Source organism: Convolutriloba macropyga, chromosome 3 (genome assembly GCF_964194025.1).
Source record: "Convolutriloba macropyga chromosome 3, txConMacr16.3, whole genome shotgun sequence".
NCBI classification, from domain to species: Eukaryota; Metazoa; Xenacoelomorpha; order Acoela; family Convolutidae; genus Convolutriloba; species Convolutriloba macropyga.
The window spans coordinates 14,915,573-14,938,625 of record NC_134470.1 but is presented as its reverse complement, the minus strand read 5'-3'; the positions used below and the strand labels follow the sequence as shown (position 1 = coordinate 14,938,625).

The 23,053-nt window shown below is 36.9% G+C and overlaps 3 protein-coding genes across 3 annotated transcripts in view; all 3 read left to right on the top strand.

The window, feature by feature from the left end:
* Positions 1–6,054: 6,054 nt before the first annotated feature.
* LOC142335979 (uncharacterized) lies at positions 6,055–11,905 on the top strand. Its single transcript, XM_075384403.1, has 2 exons — positions 6,055–6,075; positions 8,900–11,905. The coding sequence occupies exon 2, from the start codon at positions 9,037–9,039 to the stop codon at positions 11,413–11,415; it is 2,379 nt and encodes a 792-aa protein (XP_075240518.1). The 5' UTR covers positions 6,055–6,075; positions 8,900–9,036; the 3' UTR covers positions 11,416–11,905.
* Positions 11,906–11,980: 75 nt separating this feature from the next.
* Positions 11,981–19,759, top strand: LOC142335982 (TBC1 domain family member 12-like). The gene is made up of 4 exons (XM_075384404.1): positions 11,981–12,449; positions 16,368–16,804; positions 17,173–18,011; positions 18,422–19,759. The coding sequence occupies exons 1-4, from the start codon at positions 12,166–12,168 to the stop codon at positions 18,962–18,964; spliced, it is 2,103 nt and encodes a 700-aa protein (XP_075240519.1). The 5' UTR covers positions 11,981–12,165; the 3' UTR covers positions 18,965–19,759.
* Positions 19,760–19,947: 188 nt separating this feature from the next.
* LOC142336547 (DNA repair protein RAD50-like) overlaps positions 19,948–23,053 on the top strand; it is an 84,942-nt gene continuing 81,836 nt past the window's right edge. Inside the window, exon 1 of the mRNA XM_075385454.1 lies at positions 19,948–20,302. Within this exon, the coding sequence (XP_075241569.1) occupies positions 20,018–20,302 (285 nt within the window). The 5' untranslated portion in view covers positions 19,948–20,017. The remainder of the gene's footprint in view (positions 20,303–23,053) is intronic.

Sequence of the window (23,053 nt, the reverse complement as noted above, 5' to 3'; positions counted from 1 at the left end):
GACATAAAAAAGCACCAAAATAAATTTTACACATTCCTTTACTCACAGTATTCTTGTTTGTAAAAAACCTGTGTTGTTTTCGTCCGTTTTTGGCGACTGTGGTTGAGTTTGTTCCAGTTGTTGTCCACTGAAGAATTTTTGGATTATTGTTGCATTTGGTCAAGAGAGACACAAACATTTTTCACCCATTCTTTCTTTTGTTACTGCTTTTTGCATTATCGTCTTGCTTGGAGAATGTGTGCTGGATACTGGCTAAAGGTTCTTGAGGTAATGAAGTGGAAGAAAAAAGAAATTGTCAAAACAAAGAAAAAAATTTCCTATTCATCAAGGAATTAATCGGAATTTTGGTCCATTAAACTGGGAAGCAGTTAGTAACTCATGTCACTATGTTACTCATTGATGTGTAAGGTCTTGTTAGTCATGGTGTTATCAAGTTTATTATTCGGAATAAATAATATGAGTTTTTTTCATTTCACAAGGACTTATTTCCGTGTTTCACATTGCGGTTTTTAGCGGAAAGATTTTGAATAAATTTAACTAGTAAAAGACTTATATTGAGCGGTTGTGTTTTCAAAGTGTTAATCTGTCGCAATTAGTTCTAATGAAGCCTGGTTTACTTAGTATATAAAGTTTTCCAGTTCAATCTCTAATTATTTTAGCGAAATTAAATAGCAATGTTCAGAGATAAGTTTCAGAAGTTTTGAGTTAAATTCTGAAAGAGTGTTTTTAGCTGATCGTCAGGCTTGTTCTCCGGTGTTCTGGAGATCGTCGTTCCGCAGGGCTGTATTGGTCTTTCGTAAATATTTACTGATCTGCAAGTTGGGCAATTTCTTGCTTTTGTACGTCTCTTGATGTTCGTTAAGTACAAATACCATTTCCGTATTAGCACCTACTTTATCAGAATGTTACTTCACCAAGTACATAGTTTCTCATGAAGTTATATATCAATATTTATCAACTATTTATCAAGTATTTATCAATTAAAATATTAGTTCAAATCATAAATTTGACTAGATGAGAATACATAGGGCAAAAACCATTTTGTGCATGACAAAACGAAATTTGCAAAACCTCTACAAGAGGGATACTTATGGTTAGGGCAAATTCGGAATAACCCTAAAAATACAAGAACATGGCCAAAATCGAAAAATCCGGAATAGGAATGTTTTTAAATAAATTGATAACAGATGTAAATATGAGTTGTATATAGATTAAATATTGTATATAGGGAAAAATTTTCGATTGATTTTGTAGAATAGTTCCTAGAATTGCTTTAATTGTCGTCTCAGACAAATGTAAGTACATATTCATTTTATCTTTTAACAATTTGTAAAACAGTTTTAACCTGACGATGAACGTAAAGTTCGAAAACGTTTGTTTTACATTTTGGAAGTAATTTTAATTTGACAAATTGGTTTCCTTTACTTTATCAATTATGGGAATTCATCGTCAGGGAACTCAAAAAGGTAAATATTGAGGCTATTAGGCACTTAACATATTTATAAGTAGGCTGTAAACCTGCGGTTGTTTTTAATAAACATAAACAAATAAGGGGCTACAGGCTTAGATGGAAATACTAATTATATATGGCCTTGAGATCTATCTGAATATGAACTAAATTATAGCACTTATTATGGATACTTATAGGAAAAACGGGTCTTTCCCATTATAGCCCCCCCCAGCTTAGTAGTCAGATAACCTATAGCCCCCCAATCATGGTAATTATACCATAATGGGGGGCTATAAAGGGAAAGACCCGGAAAAACATCACGTAAGTATGAGCCACGAAATAGGGGCGTGACACCAACAGTTTTCTTTGATTTGGAGTGTGGGGGCACAAAGTGACTCTGATGAAGGCTAGTATTTTGCCACCACGCTACTTTAAAAATTTGAAAGGACTTGCTGTTTAGTAGTAAGAGTTATTTCTGTTTGACAGGCGGGATAGCCTCTATTGACAGATTCTTCAGATTTGGGTCTTTTGTGTGCCAGTGTAGATTGAGGCAAAATCTGATGTAGACAAAATTGTGGAGTTTCCATTTGAACTGGTTCACGTTTTAACTCATGGCCACATAATCAGGTAGTCGATTCCAGTCCGTCACAACACGTGATGTGGAGAATGTCTTTCTAGTATTCAACTTCGATCTGAGGGCTTTATTCTGTAAATTGTTACCATGTTGTTCCCTTTAGCTGAGTTTAGAAATTTTCCCCTAAGCACAGGTTTCATATCATCTTCAACAATTTGTACATTTCTATCGTTTCTCCACGCTTAAGCGACGGAAAGTCTGGTTCTTTGAGACGTTCAGTGTTGCTTGGTTTCCTCAACGCCGGTATCAGTCGCGATGTTCTGTACTGTGAGACCTCTATCAATTTCTTTTGTCTCTCAAAATCGGGCTCCAAATTTGATAGCAATAATCCAAATGTGGTCTGACTTGAACTTTAAAAAGATTAGGCAACATTGGTTTGTTAATTTTTGTGAACTTTTTCTCGCTAACTGCCAGTATGCTATTCGCCTTGTTCACCTCTGCTTCAACTTGATGCAGCCGCAAAATACAACGTTGATTTTTCTGAAGAATTGCAAATAGTTGAAATAAATAGCAGGAGAAAGGTAAAATTTTTGGTATCGAACAGGTTTTCGAGTGAGTCATACAACGACAAGTGGATTTGTTCAACGAGATGATTTTAAAAAGCAGACTTATTCACTACACGAGGGACTAGTTTGAGAACTTTTATGCACAGTACCCATGCACATGGATCTTCATTTGTATTTGAGTAAACTGACGTGCTAACGCAGGAACCTAAAACCTGGGCTTATACAACCGTGGCATATCCACAAAGCCATGACAACTAGAAGACAACCTCCTGCTCCTCTGCAATAAATGCAAACCGCACAAAAAACGAATTCAGAGCAAACCTTTGCACAAATACCCAAAATGGATAAACAAATGCTTGAAAAACAAGTGGAAACCTTGACGTCCAATTTATACCTAGATTTCGAGAAAGCGTTCGTCACAGTACCACATGGCAAACTGTTGGCCAATATATCAGCTCATGGAATGGGAGGCAAACTACCTGGAGGCAAAGTTTTCAACAAATTGCCACAAACTGGATCCTCGAGTCATCGAAACCTTTGAACGATTGCCTGGAACGGTTAAACCTTTCTCTCTACTGCGAGACGCGCGCCCTTCAGGTGAGTACGGTTATAGTTTCATTAACGCTGAAAACTACCCTGCAAGATAGGAAAACACGACAAGCAGGAAGGGGAGAATTCCGAATACAGAAGTCGAGACGAAGTAAAACTGACGGCAACTTCTTCAGGCGAACCAAGACCCTTGTGTCCAACGTCTACAAAAAATTCGGAATTGCAATGAACAAATCAACGCTGACTATACAGGCACTTCTTTGAATTCAACTACAACCATGAAAACAAATGCACATGTAGAATTCTATGCAGATGCGGAAACTGTAATCCAATGAGTAAAATCAATCAAACTTAAACTGGACCAACAAACTGGGTGGAAACCCTTGAAGCTTGGGGTCTTTCCCATTATACCCCCATTATGGTATAATTACTATGATGGGGGAGGGGCTATAGGTTATCTGACTGGTAAGCGGGGGGGGGCTTTAATATGAAAGACCCGAAGCTTGTTCTAAATCCTTCTTTACTTCTACTACTAATAGTAATAATTATTATATTAATAAAGGATATGCTTTTAGTTTAAACGTTTTCTTCAAAAAACGGCGCAAGTGCTCCTTTTTGCATAGATTGTCAATCTTCCATAAAAATTGGTACAGAACGTGGTTCTTTCCTATTCACATCACGTATAGCCCTCCCACATTACCCGTTTTTACCATATTCATTACTTGATTACCATAATAAGATTGTATACAAATCTACAAATAATGTAGATTTGCGTGCGTGCCATTTTGTTTTTTACTCGTTTAGATTATTTACTTATCGTTCAATCAGTCTTATTTCGTTCTAATATGTTAAATAGCACACTTAAGTTAACCTAATGGGGAGATTAATTGGTTAGTAGAGATAAAAGAAGGTGAATGAGTAGCAAAAGAGATCAGAAAAAGAAAACCGCTGAAACCATTTGCTCAGAAAATAATAACGAAGGGCTGCTTATGAACCTTTGCCTAAAGCTCCAGTCGAATCCTCAGATTTATATCGTTGAAGCCGTATGGGCCACCGAAGTCTCACCATTAAAGATTGCCCCATAGTCTAGAAAAACTTGTGGGGACATCGACCGCACAGGTTTTGTGGAAACTGCACTCAAATAGGCAACAGCATAAGGATCAAAGTCACTGTTTGATTCATTAACCTGCGAGCTGGGTGGGGGAATTAAATATAATTTTTTTTTATTTTTCTGTTTAAATTTTGGTTTTGCCCTCTTTTTAGATAATGTCTAAGCAGTGGTTTCAGCAATTTAGCTTATTTTCATTTTATCTGATAATCAGTAGTGATGTTGTCAAGGTTATTATCTCTATCTGATTGAAGTTTGTTACGAATAATGCCAAAATTCCGAGCTTTTTGATATATGCTTTCTTCTTTTTGATATATGCTTTCTTCTGTCCAATAAATGGCAACACGTTCATCATCTTTATCTAGCACATAAAATACCATGGTAAAAAGAAAAGAAGAAAGCAGTTCCTATCTGAGGTTGTTTTTTATAGCTGTTTTTTATGTAGTTAATATTTTTTCCTCCAATATGTTCAAAAAGATTGGGGGAAGCGCGACAATAATTAATAGCGGGGAGAATTTGTTCTTTATAAATTGACATAAAAAAGCACCAAAATAAATTTTACACATTCCTTTACTCACAGTATTCTTGTTTGTAAAAAACCTGTGTTGTTTTCGTCCGTTTTTGGCGACTGTGGTTGAGTGTGTTCCAGTTGTTGTCCACTGAAGAATTTTTGGATTATTGTTGCATTTGGTCAAGAGAGACACAAACATTTTTCACCCATTCTTTCTTTTGTTACTGCTTTTTGCATTATCGTCTTGCTTGGAGAATGTGTGCTGGACACTGGCTAAAGGTTTCTGAGGTAATGAAGTGGAAGAAAAAAGAAATTGTCAAAACAAAGAAAAAAATTTCCTATTCATCAAGGAATTAATCGGAATTTTGGTCCATTACACTGGGAAGCAGTTAGTAACTCATGTCACTATGTTACTCATTGATGTGTAAGGTCTTGTTAGTCATGGTGTTATCAAGTTTATTATTCGGAATAAATAATATGAGTTTTTTTCATTTCACAAGGACTTATTTCCGTGTTTCACAGTGCGGTTTTTAGCGGAAAGATTTTGAATAAATTTAACTAGTAAAAGACTTATATTGAGCGGTTGTGTTTTCAAAGTGTTAATTTGTCGCAATTAGTTCTAATGAAGCCTGGTTTACTTAGTATATAAAGTTTTCCAGTTCAATCTCTAATTAGTTTAGCGAAATTAAATAGCAATGTTCAGAGATAAGTTTCAGAAGTTTTGAGTTAAATTCTAAAAGACTGTTGTTAGCTGATCGTCAGGCTTGTTCTCCGGTGTTCTGGAGATCGTCGATCCGCAGGGCTGTATTGGTCTTTCGTAAATATTTACTGATCTGCAAGTTGGGCAATTTCTTGCTTTTGTACGTCTCTTGATGTTCGTTAAGTACAAATACCATTTCCGTATTAGCACCTACTTTATCAGAATAATTACTTCACCAAGTACATAGTTTCTCATGAAGTTATATATCAATATTTATCAACTATTTATCAAGTATTTATCAATTAAAATATTAGTTCAAATCATAAATTTGACTAGATGAGAATACATAGGGCAAAAACCATTTTGTGCATGACAAAACGAAATTTGCAAAACCTCTACAAGAGGGATACTTATGGTTAGGGCAAATTCGGAATAACCCTAAAAATACAAGAACATGGCCAAAATCGAAAAATCCGGAATAGGAATGTTTTTAAATAAATTGATAACAGATGTAAATATGAGTTGTATATAGATTAAATATTGTATATAGGGAAAAATTTTCGATTGATTTTGTAGAATAGTTCCTAGAATTGTTTTAATTGTCGTCTCAGACAAATGTAAGTACATATTCATTTTATCTTTTAACAATTTGTAAAACAGTTTTAACCTGACGATGAACGTAAAGTTCGAAAACGTTTGTTTTACATTTTGGAAGTAATTTTAATTTGACAAATTGGTTTCCTTTACTTTATCAATTATGGGAATTCATCGTCAGGGAACTCAAAAAGGTAAATATTGAGGCTATTAGGCACTTAACATATTTATAAGTAGGCTGTAAACCTGCGGTTGTTTTTAATAAACATAAACAAATAAGGGGCTACAGGCCTAGATGGAAATACTAATTATATATGGCCTTGAGATCTATCTGAATATGAACTAAATTATAGCACTTATTATGGATACTTATAGGAAAAACGGGTCTTTCCCATTATAGCCCCCCCCCCCCCCAGCTTAGTGGTCAGATAACCTATAGCCCCCCAATCATGGTAATTATACCATAATGGGGGGCTATAAAGGGAAAGACCCGGAAAAACATCACGTAAGTATGAGCCACGAAATAGGGGCGTGACACCAACAGTTTTCTTTGATTTGGAGTGTGGGGGCACAAAGTGACTCTGATGAAGGCTAGTATTTTGCCACCACGCTACTTTAAAAATTTGAAAGGACTTGCTGTTTAGTAGTAAGAGTTATTTCTGTTTGACAGGCGGGATAGCCTCTATTGACAGATTCTTCAGATTTGGGTCTTTTGTGTGCCAGTGTAGATTGAGGCAAAATCTGATGTAGACAAAATTGTGGAGTTTCCATTTGAACTGGTTCACGTTTTAACTCATGGCCACATAATCAGGTAGTCGATTCCAGTCCGTCACAACACGTGATGTGGAGAATGTCTTTCTAGTATTCAACTTCGATCTGAGGGCTTTATTCTGTAAATTGTTACCATGTTGTTCCCTTTAGCTGAGTTTAGAAATTTTCCCCTAAGCACAGGTTTCATATCATCTTCAACAATTTGTACATTTCTATCGTTTCTCCACGCTTAAGCGACGGAAAGTCTGGTTCTTTGAGACGTTCAGTGTTGCTTGGTTTCCTCAACGCCGGTATCAGTCGCGATGTTCTGTACTGTGAGACCTCTATCAATTTCTTTTGTCTCTCAAAATCGGGCTCCAAATTTGATAGCAATAATCCAAATGTGGTCTGACTTGAACTTTAAAAAGATTAGGCAACATTGGTTTGTTAATTTTTGTGAACTTTTTCTCGCTAACTGCCAGTATGCTATTCGCCTTGTTCACCTCTGCTTCAACTTGATGCAGCCGCAAAATACAACGTTGATTTTTCTGAAGAATTGCAAATAGTTGAAATAAATAGCAGGAGAAAGGTAAAATTTTTGGTATCGAACAGGTTTTCGAGTGAGTCATACAACGACAAGTGGATTTGTTCAACGAGATGATTTTAAAAAGCAGACTTATTCACTACACGAGGGACTAGTTTGAGAACTTTTATGCACAGTACCCATGCACATGGATCTTCATTTGTATTTGAGTAAACTGACGTGCTAACGCAGGAACCTAAAACCTGGGCTTATACAACCGTGGCATATCCACAAAGCCATGACAACTAGAAGACAACCTCCTGCTCCTCTGCAATAAATGCAAACCGCACAAAAAACGAATTCAGAGCAAACCTTTGCACAAATACCCAAAATGGATAAACAAATGCTTGAAAAACAAGTGGAAACCTTGACGTCCAATTTATACCTAGATTTCGAGAAAGCGTTCGTCACAGTACCACATGGCAAACTGTTGGCCAATATATCAGCTCATGGAATGGGAGGCAAACTACCTGGAGGCAAAGTTTTCAACAAATTGCCACAAACTGGATCCTCGAGTCATCGAAACCTTTGAACGATTGCCTGGAACGGTTAAACCTTTCTCTCTACTGCGAGACGCGCGCCCTTCAGGTGAGTACGGTTATAGTTTCATTAACGCTGAAAACTACCCTGCAAGATAGGAAAACACGACAAGCAGGAAGGGGAGAATTCCGAATACAGAAGTCGAGACGAAGTAAAACTGACGGCAACTTCTTCAGGCGAACCAAGACCCTTGTGTCCAACGTCTACAAAAAATTCGGAATTGCAATGAACAAATCAACGCTGACTATACAGGCACTTCTTTGAATTCAACTACAACCATGAAAACAAATGCACATGTAGAATTCTATGCAGATGCGGAAACTGTAATCCAATGAGTAAAATCAATCAAACTTAAACTGGACCAACAAACTGGGTGGAAACCCTTGAAGCTTGGGGTCTTTCCCATTATACCCCCATTATGGTATAATTACTATGATGGGGGAGGGGCTATAGGTTATCTGACTGGTAAGCGGGGGGGGGGGGGCTTTAATATGAAAGACCCGAAGCTTGTTCTAAATCCTTCTTTACTTCTACTACTAATAGTAATAATTATTATATTAATAAAGGATATGCTTTTAGTTTAAACGTTTTCTTCAAAAAACGGCGCAAGTGCTCCTTTTTGCATAGATTGTCAATCTTCCATAAAAATTGGTACAGAACGTGGTTCTTTCCTATTCACATCACGTATAGCCCTCCCACATTACCCGTTTTTACCATATTCATTACTTGATTACCATAATATCGACTCGTGCGGGAGCAAGCTATAATTTCATGAAGAGGAAGGCTATAATGGTAGAGACCCTAGAAAGGAATAGTGAGCAAACGGGGATATATCAGGTGTCATATTTGAATTAATCTTTTTAGTTGTTTTAAAGTTTAGGTTTTGCTTGGAGTTCAGGCCGAATATACGTTCTATTTTAGCTAGCAATTAAACATTTGAATGTTACTTCGGATGTACCTCATTTTGTTTTCAGATTTCCATGGAACAATTCCAGTTGTTATCCCCGTTATCAATTATTCACTTCAATTGTAAATAGTCAACCTTACTTTCAACTGGCCTTTCAGATTTCATTTTATTCTCAGGAGTAATTGGAAGAGCTCCATCTTCTCTATGAGGAAAAATCTATCGTATGATAAAATATCGTCGCCGTGTACGGAGAGTTCGTTTGTTACGAGAAGTTCTCGCCTGGTCGTCGGAGATGTTATTGACAACAGAGCGGAGAAGAGTCTACAGTTGACTCAGTCGTTAAGTAGCCTGCTTTCAAGTTCCTCGCATAAATTAACTATTCCTGGGAAATTTCAAAACGATCCTTGTTTTCACATTGAACAGTCATCATTTTGCAAGTGCCCTGTTTGTTATAATGTTTTTGTTAGTGGTGAAATTGCAACCAGCGAGACTTTTGGAGTGCCGGATTACAACATTTGTGATAGAACGAACAGATTAGATGAAGTTAGCAGACTGCAAGAGGGACAATGTTGGAAATGCAGATCGCATTGTTGGCAGAATTACAGTCTCAGTTACGCCTGGATGAAGAAGCGAAAAGGTATTCCAAAATATAAACGGAAACCGCACAAACAGCTGCTGAAATTACCAGAAATTTATGAACAGAAAGCAACTGAATATAATTCTGGAAATCAAGATATTATGGCAAGTGTTGCGTTTGACGCCAATAGACCTAGCAGACAAGTTACCTACCTCAGCGGAGATCAAATGACCAGAGGATCTTTTTCGAGAGGTGCCAATTTTCAGGCAGTTGCAACTAAAGAGACCTTAAGGCTTCCCCCCATTCGAAGCAATAAAAAATTAGCGCAAAATATGCTTCCTCAGACTGTGGTTGCAGAGGTGTTAGGTGTTGTCCCATCTTTAAATTTCCATTACAATGAAAAGACAGATGCTCAAATGAGATGGCTTCTCATTAAAGCCAGTATGAAAAGACTAATCAAAATGGACAATGAGAAAAAGTTGCTCGTTAAAGAAAGCTTTGCTACTATGGCGAGAGATGTTAAATTAATGGAGCAGCAAAAGGAGGAGGAAGAACTACGGTTGAAAGAATTAGAAGCTCAAATGAAGTTAGATCAGACTAAAGAAAGTGTTGTTCGAAAGATAAGGTTAAGTAAATTTAAGAATTCTATGGAGAAAGTGCTCAAGGATGAACGGGACCGAAAAGCGAAAGAAGAACAGCTGTCAGAGGCGAGAAGAAAACTCCTGATGCATAAAATTGACATGTTCAGACATGAGATTGAAGCTTTTCAGAAATCTATCTCTCTCTACTTCTTCCCCAGAACTACAATCCTCCTGGAAACAAAAAGGACATTGCTGAGAAGGCAGTTATTTGAGCCTGAAAAGCGACCACCGTTGTTCAGAAGCCAATCGAGCGTCTGCGTCCGCGATCAATTAGTCGATTCTTTGTGGATGGAACCCCAAATTGATTCATTTCTGACTGATCTTGGATGGCTAAACGAGTTGATTCTTAATAAACTAAGAACTGATTTTGTCGAAAGGGTTTCAAACGCATACATCAGACCAATGAAGACTGCTAGATCAAAAAGCTCTCCTTGTCCGTTACGCAATGGTGCCAGTTATAGGTATAGTGTAATAAAGCGACAAGGAATTGAAGGATTAAGTAAGACAGTCGAAAGTGTAGACTGGGGTTCTGAGAAGGAAGTTATTTTGAACCCTCCGAGATATTCTAGCATGTCTACTGGATTGGATAATGTTACTTCAGACACCAACGTTGATGTTATTTACAACTCATTTTTGTATATCAGAAAACAACAGCATGGTGACAAGTTCTCGAAGCGGAACATAGATATATTGGGTATTAAATCTTCGCAGATGCCTAAAAAACATAGTTTCAGTCAGGAACCGAAACGAGTCAGTTCAGCTCCCTTGACATCCAAGAAACTTGAAGCAGTTAGTAGGAGTCAAGCCAAAGTTTCGCAGAGATCAATCGTGCTTGATTTGAGGAATTTGAGAAGCTACGATACCATGAATGATAAATCTGAGATTCCTGGTCTAAAACCTGCTAAAGAGGTCAAAGATCAAAGTACAAGAAGCAATGAAAAATTGCCAAAGACAGGGTTGAAATTTAAAAGAGTGAGTATATCCATTTCAAGATTCAAACAACTATCAAACGAGGTGGGAGGATCTAGGCGCCGAAAAACAGAAGAAAAAGCGACAGAGCAAAAATCAAATTCTAAAACTGAATACAAAAAATCTTCATGGGGTAAAATCAAAACTGCTGTAAAGGTGAAAACTATGTTTGATGCTCAACAGAGACCCGCGAATAAGCGTCAGGTCCTACGCAAGACTAGCCTTGTGAAGAGTATCGTGAACGAGGAACCAGAAAAGGCGGAACCGGTTAATGAGGGTAAAAATAATGCGGAATGTGTAGAGGGGAAATCAGACAACATCGAAAAAGATGATGAAGATAATGTGTCGCATCATTCTCCAGTATCGAGTGTGAGCAGTATTGAACCTGTTCTATAATCATTATCGTCAACTATGTCACAAAAAGCATCAAATCGTGCAATTATCATTCATCTTAGTTAAGGTGCAATTTTAGAATTAGTCGCGATGCTTTGAAAAACAAAGCATTATTTAATTATTATAAATGTGCTTTATTGTTGGTTCTAAAATTAATTGCAGGCATAATTTAGTTATTTGATGTTTATAAATGTTTGACCTAAAGGTATCTGTTCTGTCCAAAGCTTACTGGGCATAAAAGTTTTACCCGCACAAAGTTTTTTTACCCCAACCCCCCCCCCCCCGCTGGTAACACATAATTTGCAGTGGAGGGAGACAAAAAAGACTAGAGGGGACCGGAATAGATGCACTTAAAGATGCACTCATTTCTATATCGCTCATTTTCCAATTTTTTCAAGGGAAAATTAAACTGTATATAATCATCCTGCTGTATATATGTGTAAATGTATAACTTGTTTTAGTCTTTGTTAGAAGTTTCAGACTCTGATAGATAGTTGTTTTTCTTAAATCAGTTTAGGACAAAGATTGGTGAATTTCACGCTTAATGGAAATAACTTTGTTCATTGGGTTTGTAATTTTCAGAAACTAAGGTTACATAGAGATGACGCTTAAATGACAACCGAGACTAAATGGAGATTACCCTATTGCAACATATCTGGACAGCTTACTAAGTTCGATCTTCGCAAAATGTGATGGAACAACTTGTGAAATTTAGCCATCGTTTGGTGCTAAGAGCTGAACCTAGGAGGAGATATGTCAGTATTGACCGAGGACTTCGCGACTACTCCTGTAGCCACTCTTAGCACCTCACATACACGAATGACGTCACACCCAGGTTGTGGGTTCGAGGACTCAAACGATTTCAATCACCCCTCGGCTGATAGTCCGATCTGTAACAATGCGGCTTCTGCGAGAGTTGACAAAGATAAGGCTGATGATGCTAATGGAATGTCTTTAGAAGCAACTCCAACTGCAGAGAATCTGTCTTATATTCTGCCATCAATAAGTTTCAACAAGCAGAATTCGACTTCTTCCGGGTGGGTATTTGCCATTTTTATTGCAATATTTGCTCATCAGATTTTAACTGACGATTCTGTAAACTTTTAGGCAATAGTATGTGTCAATTGTTGGTTAACTAGGAAATTTTTCTTCTTCACCCAGAAACTACACCCAGTATTGTCGCGGCCTCATTAATTTAAGGAGGGAACTATTTTAGCACGAAATTGTTAAATTGCTCTCAAACGAAGTTATATTAGTCATGCTAGTGTTTTTTAACGCAATTTTCCGTACTATTTACTTTTATGGTTTACGAGTCTTTAAGTATGCCAAGAGTTGGTCACCGACTATCACATTTTTTATCTCCTCCACCTCATTCTAGCCGTAACCGCGCAGTCTGGATACCCTCACACGCTCTCCCCCGCTCCATCCCACCCCATCAGTAAAGCTCAAGCTTGCCTCCCTAAGCCGCAGCCAGCTACTGACGACGAAGACAACCGCTTGTCAGTCGTTTGAGAGCGATTGGCGCGACGGTAGTCGGTTATGCTCTGCCATTTTGTTAACCGAAATAATTTTCGGAGACCGCAATGGTGGTATCGTTTCAAGATAGTGGTATCCAGTCAAATATTTTATCAAACGTATTTTTAATTTTTGTTCAGAACACGATGTCTTAAAAAACCGAGTTTCCCAGAAGAATATTGAGAGAAAAATTCACCAAAATTATCATATTCAATGACTGTTTCATTTCAAGGGAATAGGAAATCATCACTCAACTCTATGCGTTGTTTAATTGTTTGCTGGAAAGTGGGAATATGGTTTAGCCGATTTAACAATGAAAAATGTTCACGGATTTACTTTTTTACTATTTTTATTATCAGTGTGTAAATATACTTTCGCGATGGTTAATCATTATGGCGGCGAAAAGAGGTGCTTTTAATTTCTCTTTTTGTTTTGTCGTCTGAAGGCCTCTTATTTTTTTATTTTGAACGCCGCTTGGCTCAGAAGTGCTGTTTGTTCGTGTTTTTGCCGCTATCCAGCTGGTTCCAGGTGAGCGCCGTCGTTGTGATGAGTTTTAAGTTGAACAATATCAATAAATCTTTGGTCATAAATGGTTTACCCCATCCTATAAGTGAATTTTTTACCTCAATTTACTCTAAACCCCTTCATTGTTAGCAATGGAATACTGATTAATGAATCAGGGAAAAAGTACGGTTTTTTTTTATTGTGTCAACTACGTTACGCCAATTTAGTTCAAAATTGGTGTCTATCCGTATTTTACGTCACAGAAGTTGATTTGGTAGCGGTTTCCGCCAACTGCCGGTTGTTTTGTTTAACAGAATTGAGAAATGCTTCAAAAGGTTTCTTCAAATAACCATTACACGAGGCGGAGCGGACTAAGGCTGAATAAAATTTGGAGATTTTGAAATGAAATACAAAGAGTTAGAAAAAAAGACAGAAATTAGGTACTATCAGAGAACAGTAATCAAAGCTTGTTCATAACGAAAGAAATGTTGTAGTAAGAGACTTCTTTTTTATCTCGTGACAGATTTTTCTCCATGTTTGAATTCATTATCAGGACGAAAACATTTTTCAAAATTAGAACGACGAATTTCCTAGCCAATTTGGGTTTCGTCTGCTGTAATTGATGTAGCTTTGTCTTTTTCTATATGGATAGCAGAAGTTATCATTGCTGTAAGTTATTTTTGAAATACATCTGCCGTTGTTAATTTTTCTTGTACTATTCGAGTCGGTGGTTTTCCGGTCAACCAAATTTTCGGAGCAGTACTATTTGTTATTTGAAAGAGCAGCTCTCGTACAACTTACCGATCACATTGAAAGAAATTCTTTGTTCTGTGCTTTTTAAAGTGCCTATAGGAGGTTTTACTCAACAGAAAGCGCCCTTCTAAAAGTTACCAGCAACATGTTAATTGATTTAGAGCTATAAAAGAGCACCTTTTACGTTGGACTCGATCTATCGGCAGCCTTTGATAAACTGGATCATAATAAAGTTCTATCTATTCTTGATGTTAGCCTTGGATTCCCGAGGTTCAGTTCTCTGTTTCCTAAAAAGCTATCTCCGTGGCCGATCTCAGAAACTATTAATCAAAGATGTGTTATCTTCGGGGCAGGAAGTTAAAACTGGGGTACCTCAAGGATCGGTTTTAGGCCCCCTGCTTTTCTGTCATTTGCTGACATTAGAGCTCATATTTATTACCTGCAAATAAACTCATTTCTATGCGGATGATACCGTTATTTACTTTGTCTATGATGAAACGGTGATTCGTGAGAAATTTGATTTGATTATAAACACCTTGCGAAATTGTTTCGTGGCGCCAAGCTGAAATTAAATACTCGTAAAACAGAATTTATGAAAGTAGTGCAAAAAAGTTCTTTCAATGGTGATCTAAAACTTCCTATAGATTCCAATATTTCGGATCATGTGAAATTTCTTGGCTTCATTTTGGATGACACTTTTATTTTCAAATAAAATCAGTTCAGTTGCTTCCGCCTGCTACTATATGTTCCGGAATATCTATTCTATCAGAGACACAGGTGATAGGGATGTCTTAATAAAGTTGTTAAGTGTTATGTTTATTTCGCGGCTTGACTACTGCAACTCACTTTACTATGGATTACCTGCTGTACTTCATGGGAAGTTACAACGGATAATGAATAGTGCATGCATGCTGATTTTTTGACTGTCACCCGGAACAGCAACTTCAAGATTCATCAAGCACCTACACTGTTTGCCTGTACAGAAACGGGTGCTGTTCAAAATTTTACTTTTTGACCATCGCCTAATTTATCGTTAACGAGTTCCAGGGTATCTTAGCTCTTTTGTCTCGCAATGATAAAGTTACAAGATGCCAGTATGTATACAACCTTCGAATTTCTGTCCTTAAAACTAGCTTTGGAAAAAGGTCTTTCGGTCATGCAATTCCGCATGAATGGAACAGACTGTCATTTCAATTGAAGCTAATACCAGATGAGCTTACTTAAAGAAAGACACTACAAACTTTTTTATTCTGAATTTTTTTTATGGTAGTACTTCTTTTTTTAAATGGTGTCTAAACCTGTGTTAATAATAGTAATTTGTGACAAAAGCAAGTGTTCAATATTTCGTTCAATATGTTTGTTTGCGATACTGAACGCCGGATTTGTCATTTGGAAAGCTTAATGGTCAAAAATGGAGAAGAAAGTTAACGAGGCAGTAGCAGCTCTTGCTGTTTTTGACTAAGGTTGTCACAGCTGTTTTGGGAAATATTGACATCTTTAGCGCAAACGTCTATTTTTATGAGCAAAGTAAAAGTATAAAAAATGTCTTAAAATTTGTTAGCCGAAAGGGCACATATTCGAATCATTATTTCAGCATTCATGATCTTTGAAACAAATTTTATAATTTGTTAGTAAACAAAGTTTAAATTAATTCACTATGTTGTTAACTTTGGATGAAAACTTTTGAATGATGAGCTAAATATGAATCAGTCGATATTCCTAACTTTCAACCACGATAACTCCTTGAAAAAGAGAAAATTGGAGTAATCCTCGATTTTGTATACTTTGTTTTCTAAAAAAAAGTTTGAGCATGTAGTTCCGCCCCCACATAAGGTGGTCGCAACAATAATAGCTCCATTTAAGTTTGACGATTTTAATGAGTTACGTGGGTGCTCGTAGATGTTTGAATATGATAGTAAAATCAATCAAAAAGGTTCTAATCAAAAAATTTAGTGTTGAAGTTTTCATTGCTTGGTCTTCCTATGCATAAACACTCTAATTTGATTTTCCTGATTATTCTCGTTATCGAAAAGTAGGAGCTAGCTGTGCGAAGACAGAGACGCGCGAGCTTAAGTGTTTATCTTTTATGTTGCTTATTGGTGACATATGACACTTCAAATGCTTTTTTGATAGCGTTGCTTTTGAGTTTACATCGTCTCATAATTAAAATAATGTTGTTACAGCTTCGGTGAAGGAGGGGGCAGCGTTCTATCTGGAGTGAATGGGTGGAGTGGGGCTATGAGTGGCACGTGCTCGTCCTACAGTGTCTCATTGGGTTCCTCCAGCAGAAGCGACAGTCTCTCAAATGGCAATGGAACCCAAGAAGACCTGGACGATCCTTCGTCATGGCCATCTCTGTCCCAGATCTCAACCAATCCCCAGCTCCTATCTGCTGGTGGTGGACGTTTTAATAACAATCAAGCTGGTAATAGCATTCTTACTTCGCACAGTGCAAATTTGACAAAAGTTATTATGGTTCCGGATGCGGCGCAACTGATGACAAGTAACAGAGGCAATGCTAGCTCCACGAGTGGAGGTTTGACAGGCTGTGAACACACAAAGAAGAAGGAAAGACCAGTAGATGTTTTGCTGAGTAAGATCTCAAAATTAACACTCGCATGTTAGTACAAGTTTCTTTCTACTTGTTCGTTACGTGTTACGTACAGTGAATGTCGGTGCGATGACCGGTGTTTAAGTCTATGAAGAATAGTCAAATCAAGTGGCTCTTAATAGAGCGTATATTGTTAACATCATATGATAGCTAACTTTTTCGACGAATTGTGAGCAACAGCTATAAACGTCGACATTTTGATGTCATTTGAGACAACACATTATGTGTACGAGCTATGAGTGGTTACCGTAGAACGCAATTCTCTTAAAATTTTGAAACAAAATTTAAATTAAGCCGCATTTCAATCAAAAATTTACCTACTTCTAAATACCATTACCATTCTCTTAGTCTAAGTTATCGAAGGATTCCATTTTCAGCACCGACATCTACACTTTCAAAGAGCCAAAGCACCACATCCATCTACCCAAAACCAGAAGAACCCTCTATGAACTCCGACAGCCAAGGCCAGACACGCGAACAGAAAAATGATTCACTATCAGTTGCTCCCTCGTATACACACCAACGTTCTTTAAGTCCCAGTTTAAAACTCAAATCTGACAGTCTCAACAACCAAGTTGCATCTTTGACTGCTTCCTCAACTCAGGCGCTTATTTTCGAAAAGCGACCGGGGAACTTGCCCGAAAAAGACCCCAAAGAGGCCAAAAGACACTTCGAGGAGTATATGATGCTACTCGAGGAGCAACGAAAGCGGGAACTTGACAAGCAAAGGCACCTTCAGAAAAAGTTTCAAAAACGGTGCAAATTTGCTGATGACATGTCACAGCTGCAGTCTACATGGCTGAATGACGTCATACCTAACTGGAGTGAGCTTAGGAGCTCAAGAAGAGTCAGGGATATGTGGTGGTTTGGAGTTCCACCTAAAGTGCGAGCCAAATTATGGCCATTGGCTATCGGAAACTGCTTAAACATAACACCTGAACTATTCTCAAGCTTAAAGTCCAAATCCTCGGAGCTAATCAATTTGTTCAGTAACTGCGACAATAGAAATAGCACAAGCAGCGAGCAACAAACATCTAATGCTGATTATAGAAACTTCAGGCGAAGTTCGGAAGACGTCTTTGGTTTGATCAAATTGGACGTGTCGCGGACTTTCGTCCGCTACAAGGTTTTCCAGGAAGACCCTTTTTACCGAGAATCTCTTCAACAACTATTGGCTATATTTGTGTGCTACAGGCATGATATTAGCTACATTCAGGTATGTACTGGTTCAGGTTTTACAGTTTTTACAGTTATGACGCGCTCTTGTGGTCATTTTATACATCGTGGACCACACACATCCTTATCATTCTCCTCATTGCGCCTATGTACAGTCTAAACTTGTAGTTTTTGTGCAAATTCTTAAACTTTCTTCCCACAGTAGTAATAGTAGAGCTTAACAAATTTTAATAATGCAGCGTTTGAAAATTTTGTTGTCCTAAAATATTAAAAGTTCTTGCAGTGGTTAGATTTGAAATGGTCGTCGCAACCTTTTTTAGTCTGCTTTTAACCCTCAATAAGGCAAAAAAATGTTTATTAGTTTGTTCGTAAAAATTTATGAAAACTAAATTTTTGTCCACGCGGGACTAAGGAAATGTTCAGTAATTGACGAGATTAATTGGTGCTTAGGGTATGAACAATATTGCAGCAGTGTTGCTATTGAATATGGACTTGGAGCCAGCTTTTATCTGCTTCGCCAATTTGATCAACCGATCTTTGCTAATGAACTTCTTCGCCCTCAGATTGGACAAGATCAACCACTACTACAGACTGTTCAACTATTTCTTCTCAGAGAACCTGTCCAAACTCTACCAGCACTTCACTGTCATTGGACTCACCCCAAAGTTTTATCTCATGCAGTGGATTCTCTCACTATTCAGTAACTGCTTGCCCTTAGACATATCGAGCAGGATGTGGGATGTATACCTACTAGACGGTGATATGTTCCTCTTCAGAGCAGCGCTTGGACTCCTAAAGTACCTGGAAAGCGATCTTCTCAAAATGAACGATTTTACGGAAGTTGCCCAATTCTTCAACAAACTTCCGGATGATATTGATGTTGAAAAGCTCTTTTCCCTCATAAGGTCAATATCGCTGTCCAAAAGCAAGTACAATAAATATTGTGAAAAATTTATTGAATCAAATAGTTCAACAACTCCAGTCAGTCCTTGAGTTTGTAAATTGTAACCTTGATTTCTCATCGTCAATATTATAAAATGCTAATATGTTGCGCAATCTCAGCTCGATGTGATATTTTTCTGTATCTTAAGCAGTTTATTTGTTTGAAATCAGCAACCTACGTGTTGTATAATACTTTTTCTATGTTTTCTTTATGAAATATTCTCTATCTTCATTGTAAAAAGTTTTTCCTTCATTTTTGGAGCCATTCAAAATACTACTATTTTTGTACCAAATTTTATCATGTTTTCCCCGATGTGATCTTATAATTATAACCATGATGGCAAACTAGCTAAAGTCACAGTGTACCGCCTGCTAAATTATGAGGGTGGCCTATGCGTGATAAGAGCGCTTTATGCTCAGCTTTCAATTTTAAATTTTCAATAAGTTTGCGATTAATTATCCATGCTAATCATATATTTTTTTAACGAACGTTCTTCGACTTTCTTTTTATTTGATCTTCTCTTGAAAAACGTTTTTGATCATTTTCCACCATCAGAAAATAAACCTCTCGCATTGCAGTTATCAACTACTGTGTTGATAAAGTGATGAATTATATGTTTAACTCAATTTTGAATGATCTGTTAAGCATAAATTTTTGAACTTCAGGCTCCAGATAATTTTTCCATGACTGAATTTTTGGTATTAAACAGAATCGCTCTGGTCATCATGGTTGATTCATCAGTTGACTGCCGCTAGCTGTTTATTTTAATGCTAGTTGTGTTTACCTAGATATAGTAAAATTGCTTTGTAGCTACATAGTGTACAATTTAATCTTTCACCACCGCATTTTTGCTCAAGTCAAGATCGAATGCCAACTGTTGAAGCAAAATACGGAGACATTCAGACATTGTTACTTCAGTTTGCGTGAATTTGCTTGAAAATGAATGAATTTGTCTCCTGAGAAAGGTAAATCCAAAAACAGGAAACATAAAATGTTTATATCATGGAAGTTTCATGTGGTGTATTCAAGATAAAATGAATAGATAATCAAGTTGAAATAAAAACAAGAATTACAGTCCAAATGTGAACAAATCGTGACCAACTATGTCATCGTTTGAAAAGCTCTCTTTGCAAGGCGTGCGCTCCTTTGGTCCTCAAGAGCAAGACAGACAACAGGTAAAGTTTGACAGTCCCCTCACAATCATAGTGGGGAGGAATGGCTGTGGAAAAACTACAATCATTGAGAGTCTCAGGTACATCACTTGCGGTGAGTTTCCTCCCGGGAGCAAAGGAATACAGTTCGTGCATGATCCCAAAATTGCCCATGAAGTAGAAACGAAGGCGCAAGTTCGACTCAAGTTCAATGACGTTGCGGGCAAACCTGTTATGGTTAGTGTTCTTATCTGAATTATGGCTCTAGCTGGTTACTAAATAGGGGCCGACCCAGAAAGCTTCAATGAAACCCATTAGTTTCATTTCTAAATCTCTCAGAAACGATGATGGAATATCTGCTTAAATGTTAGGAGGGCAAAGAAGGCGACTAAACTAATCAATGAAATCAACTGGGTTCCTCTCTTGAACAGATAGTTGTTTAGCTTTGGAGTAAAATTCATAACTTCAATATTTGAACTTCAATGAATTTTACTACAAAGACGGGAATTGTATATTCGAAATAGACGTGGAAGGAGGAAGAGAAGCTTTGATCATTGCTAATCCCTTGAAATTAATTGCAAGGCTAGCCTTTCATTTGAATTTGAGGTTGTAATAAGGTGGCGCGGTAGTGTGGTTGCACAATATTCAGACCGTGCTCATTCGCATTCTTGGCTTGATTATCCACCAAATCCAGCTTTTAATTAAGAGTAGTTCAAGCTTTAATTCAAAAAATTGACTAACAAAACAATTGAGTTCGCTTACAACAAAAAGTGAGATTTTTTTAAGGCAAATATCAAACACTTTCAAAGTCTTTCAATAAACATGAACACATATTCAACTGCAGAGATTAAGTCATCAGGTGGGATTTTGATTTCTTGGCGCGTGATCCGATGAATTTGGTCGTAACAAAAACCGATAAATACAGCAGAGTAAAGATAAAGCACAGGCCCTGAATTGTAATAGAAATGAAAAAAAAAATGATTTGACTGTCAACGTTTTTTAATAGCCGCACAGCGATAGCTGGGGCTATTACTGGCCTTCTCTTGATTTTGTACAATTCAAAGAATTTGAATTGTATTGAGGCGCTGTCTTTTTTTAAGATCTGTTCACACATTTTCATGATTTTTGAAGTCAAATTGGAGTAGTGATTTTGGTCACGTCAAAACGGGAAGTGGAGCGAACAAGTGAGTGGTTTTGCGGCGTGAAATTCTTTTACTCTAATTTTAAAGTAGAGTGAGAAAAGGGTGTTTGAACAAAATTTCGTTTTCTCGTTAGTGGTTTTTTGTTCACATGCAGCATTTTGAAATTGATTTGCTTTCTTTCAAAGTTTTTTGATATGATTTTCTTTAGAAATGGATGATCCAATGCACTCATAGTCCTTTATAGTCTTGTTTTTTGTTTAGTCAATGAAAATTCTTTGAATTGTACGTCAGGACTTGTTTTTTATTTCGTCGTCAAAATTTTTGTTACGACCATATGACGTGAAAACCTCTTTTTGTTCATTCTTTCTTGCAATTTCAACTGAAGTGCGTGCGTGACAAGAGATAAGGTCAAGTGAATGTGTGTCACTCTTAATGAAAATTATTCGAGAGCAGCTAATATAGGCAGCAAAAACTAATACAGATTATTAATACAGATAAGATATACAGATATATTTTATCTGTTTCTGTATACAGATAAAATTAATAAAGATTATTAATACAGATTTTTAATCAAAATGCAACATCTCAGTCTTCAATGAAAAGACTAATTTTTCTGGTCTGTCTTTTTTCAATGTTTTTTGTGACTGCAGATCTACGAAGCTCTTGTGGCTATTTTCTGGTAATCTGCCAGCTATGTTATAGTAACATGAGCCTTTGGTTGTCTGCAAAAAGTTTGACCCAAAAATAAGTTAAGACAGAAAAATGGACTAAGTAAAGCACCAGTTTCGTTTAAAAGAAATGTAAAATTATCCGAATCAAGTATATGTTCGCTTTATTTAAAATTTGCATTATTTCTCCCTTGAAAACGGTTTATGCGGAAAACCAATGATGAAAATAACGAAAAACTGGCATTTCGCAAAACTGAAGAAGTTAGTCAATCACTGTCGTCAAAGTTAAAACAAATACGTAACCACAATAAAACAAACAACTACTTATTAGAATCACTAACCACTTCACAGCTTTGACTATTTGAAAAGTGTCCGCGTTTCTTTATTTGCACCTATTAACAAAATGTCAAGAAACAACAAGGCAGGTGATTAACTACAAATAAAGACAAGATTTTAAAAAATCGTTTCAAAAAAAATAGTGTCTTGGTAACTTCAGCTATAAGTTGAATTGTTTGAACCACTAAAACTGCATTGGAAAACTGATGAGGCTTCTTTTTGAAAATAGGTAACAAGACATTAGAAAATCAAATACGGTATACACTGAAAAGTAGTTTTAATTTTAAAAAAGTTTTAACGTCGAAACCATTCGATAAAACACTATAAGTAAATTGGCTCTACTTTTTTTTACTAAAGAACGGGAAGGGAGTTGCCATTTATGCGACTATTATACAAGTCAAAAGTTAAAATTAAAGAGGCAGACTGCAAAATTCGTGAAATTTTGAGTGTCTACTCTATTTTCCCGGGTGTTATTGCAAGTCTTTCTGACTGGTCCCAAGGGGTTTACTAAGGAGGCTCCAATAGATTGGTGTAAACGTTTCAGTTAATAGCTTCTATTTTTAGGGTTATGAAATTATTGTTGGACAGTTTAAAAGACCTAAAGATAATAATAGTAAGATATTGGCTAAAAGAACAAATGATTGTTTTTTTAAAACAAGTGTTTTATAAGGTAAAATAATCGCCAGTTATTGGCTGAAATTATCATATAATTTTGTTTGTTTCCCAAGAAAGTGGGAGCTCAGTGTGAGTGATGACTAAGACTCAATGATCAGACGTAAAAACGAAAACGGGAAATTTAGCGAAAACTCGAAAATTCTCTCTTGAAGCGCAATTGCCGTGCG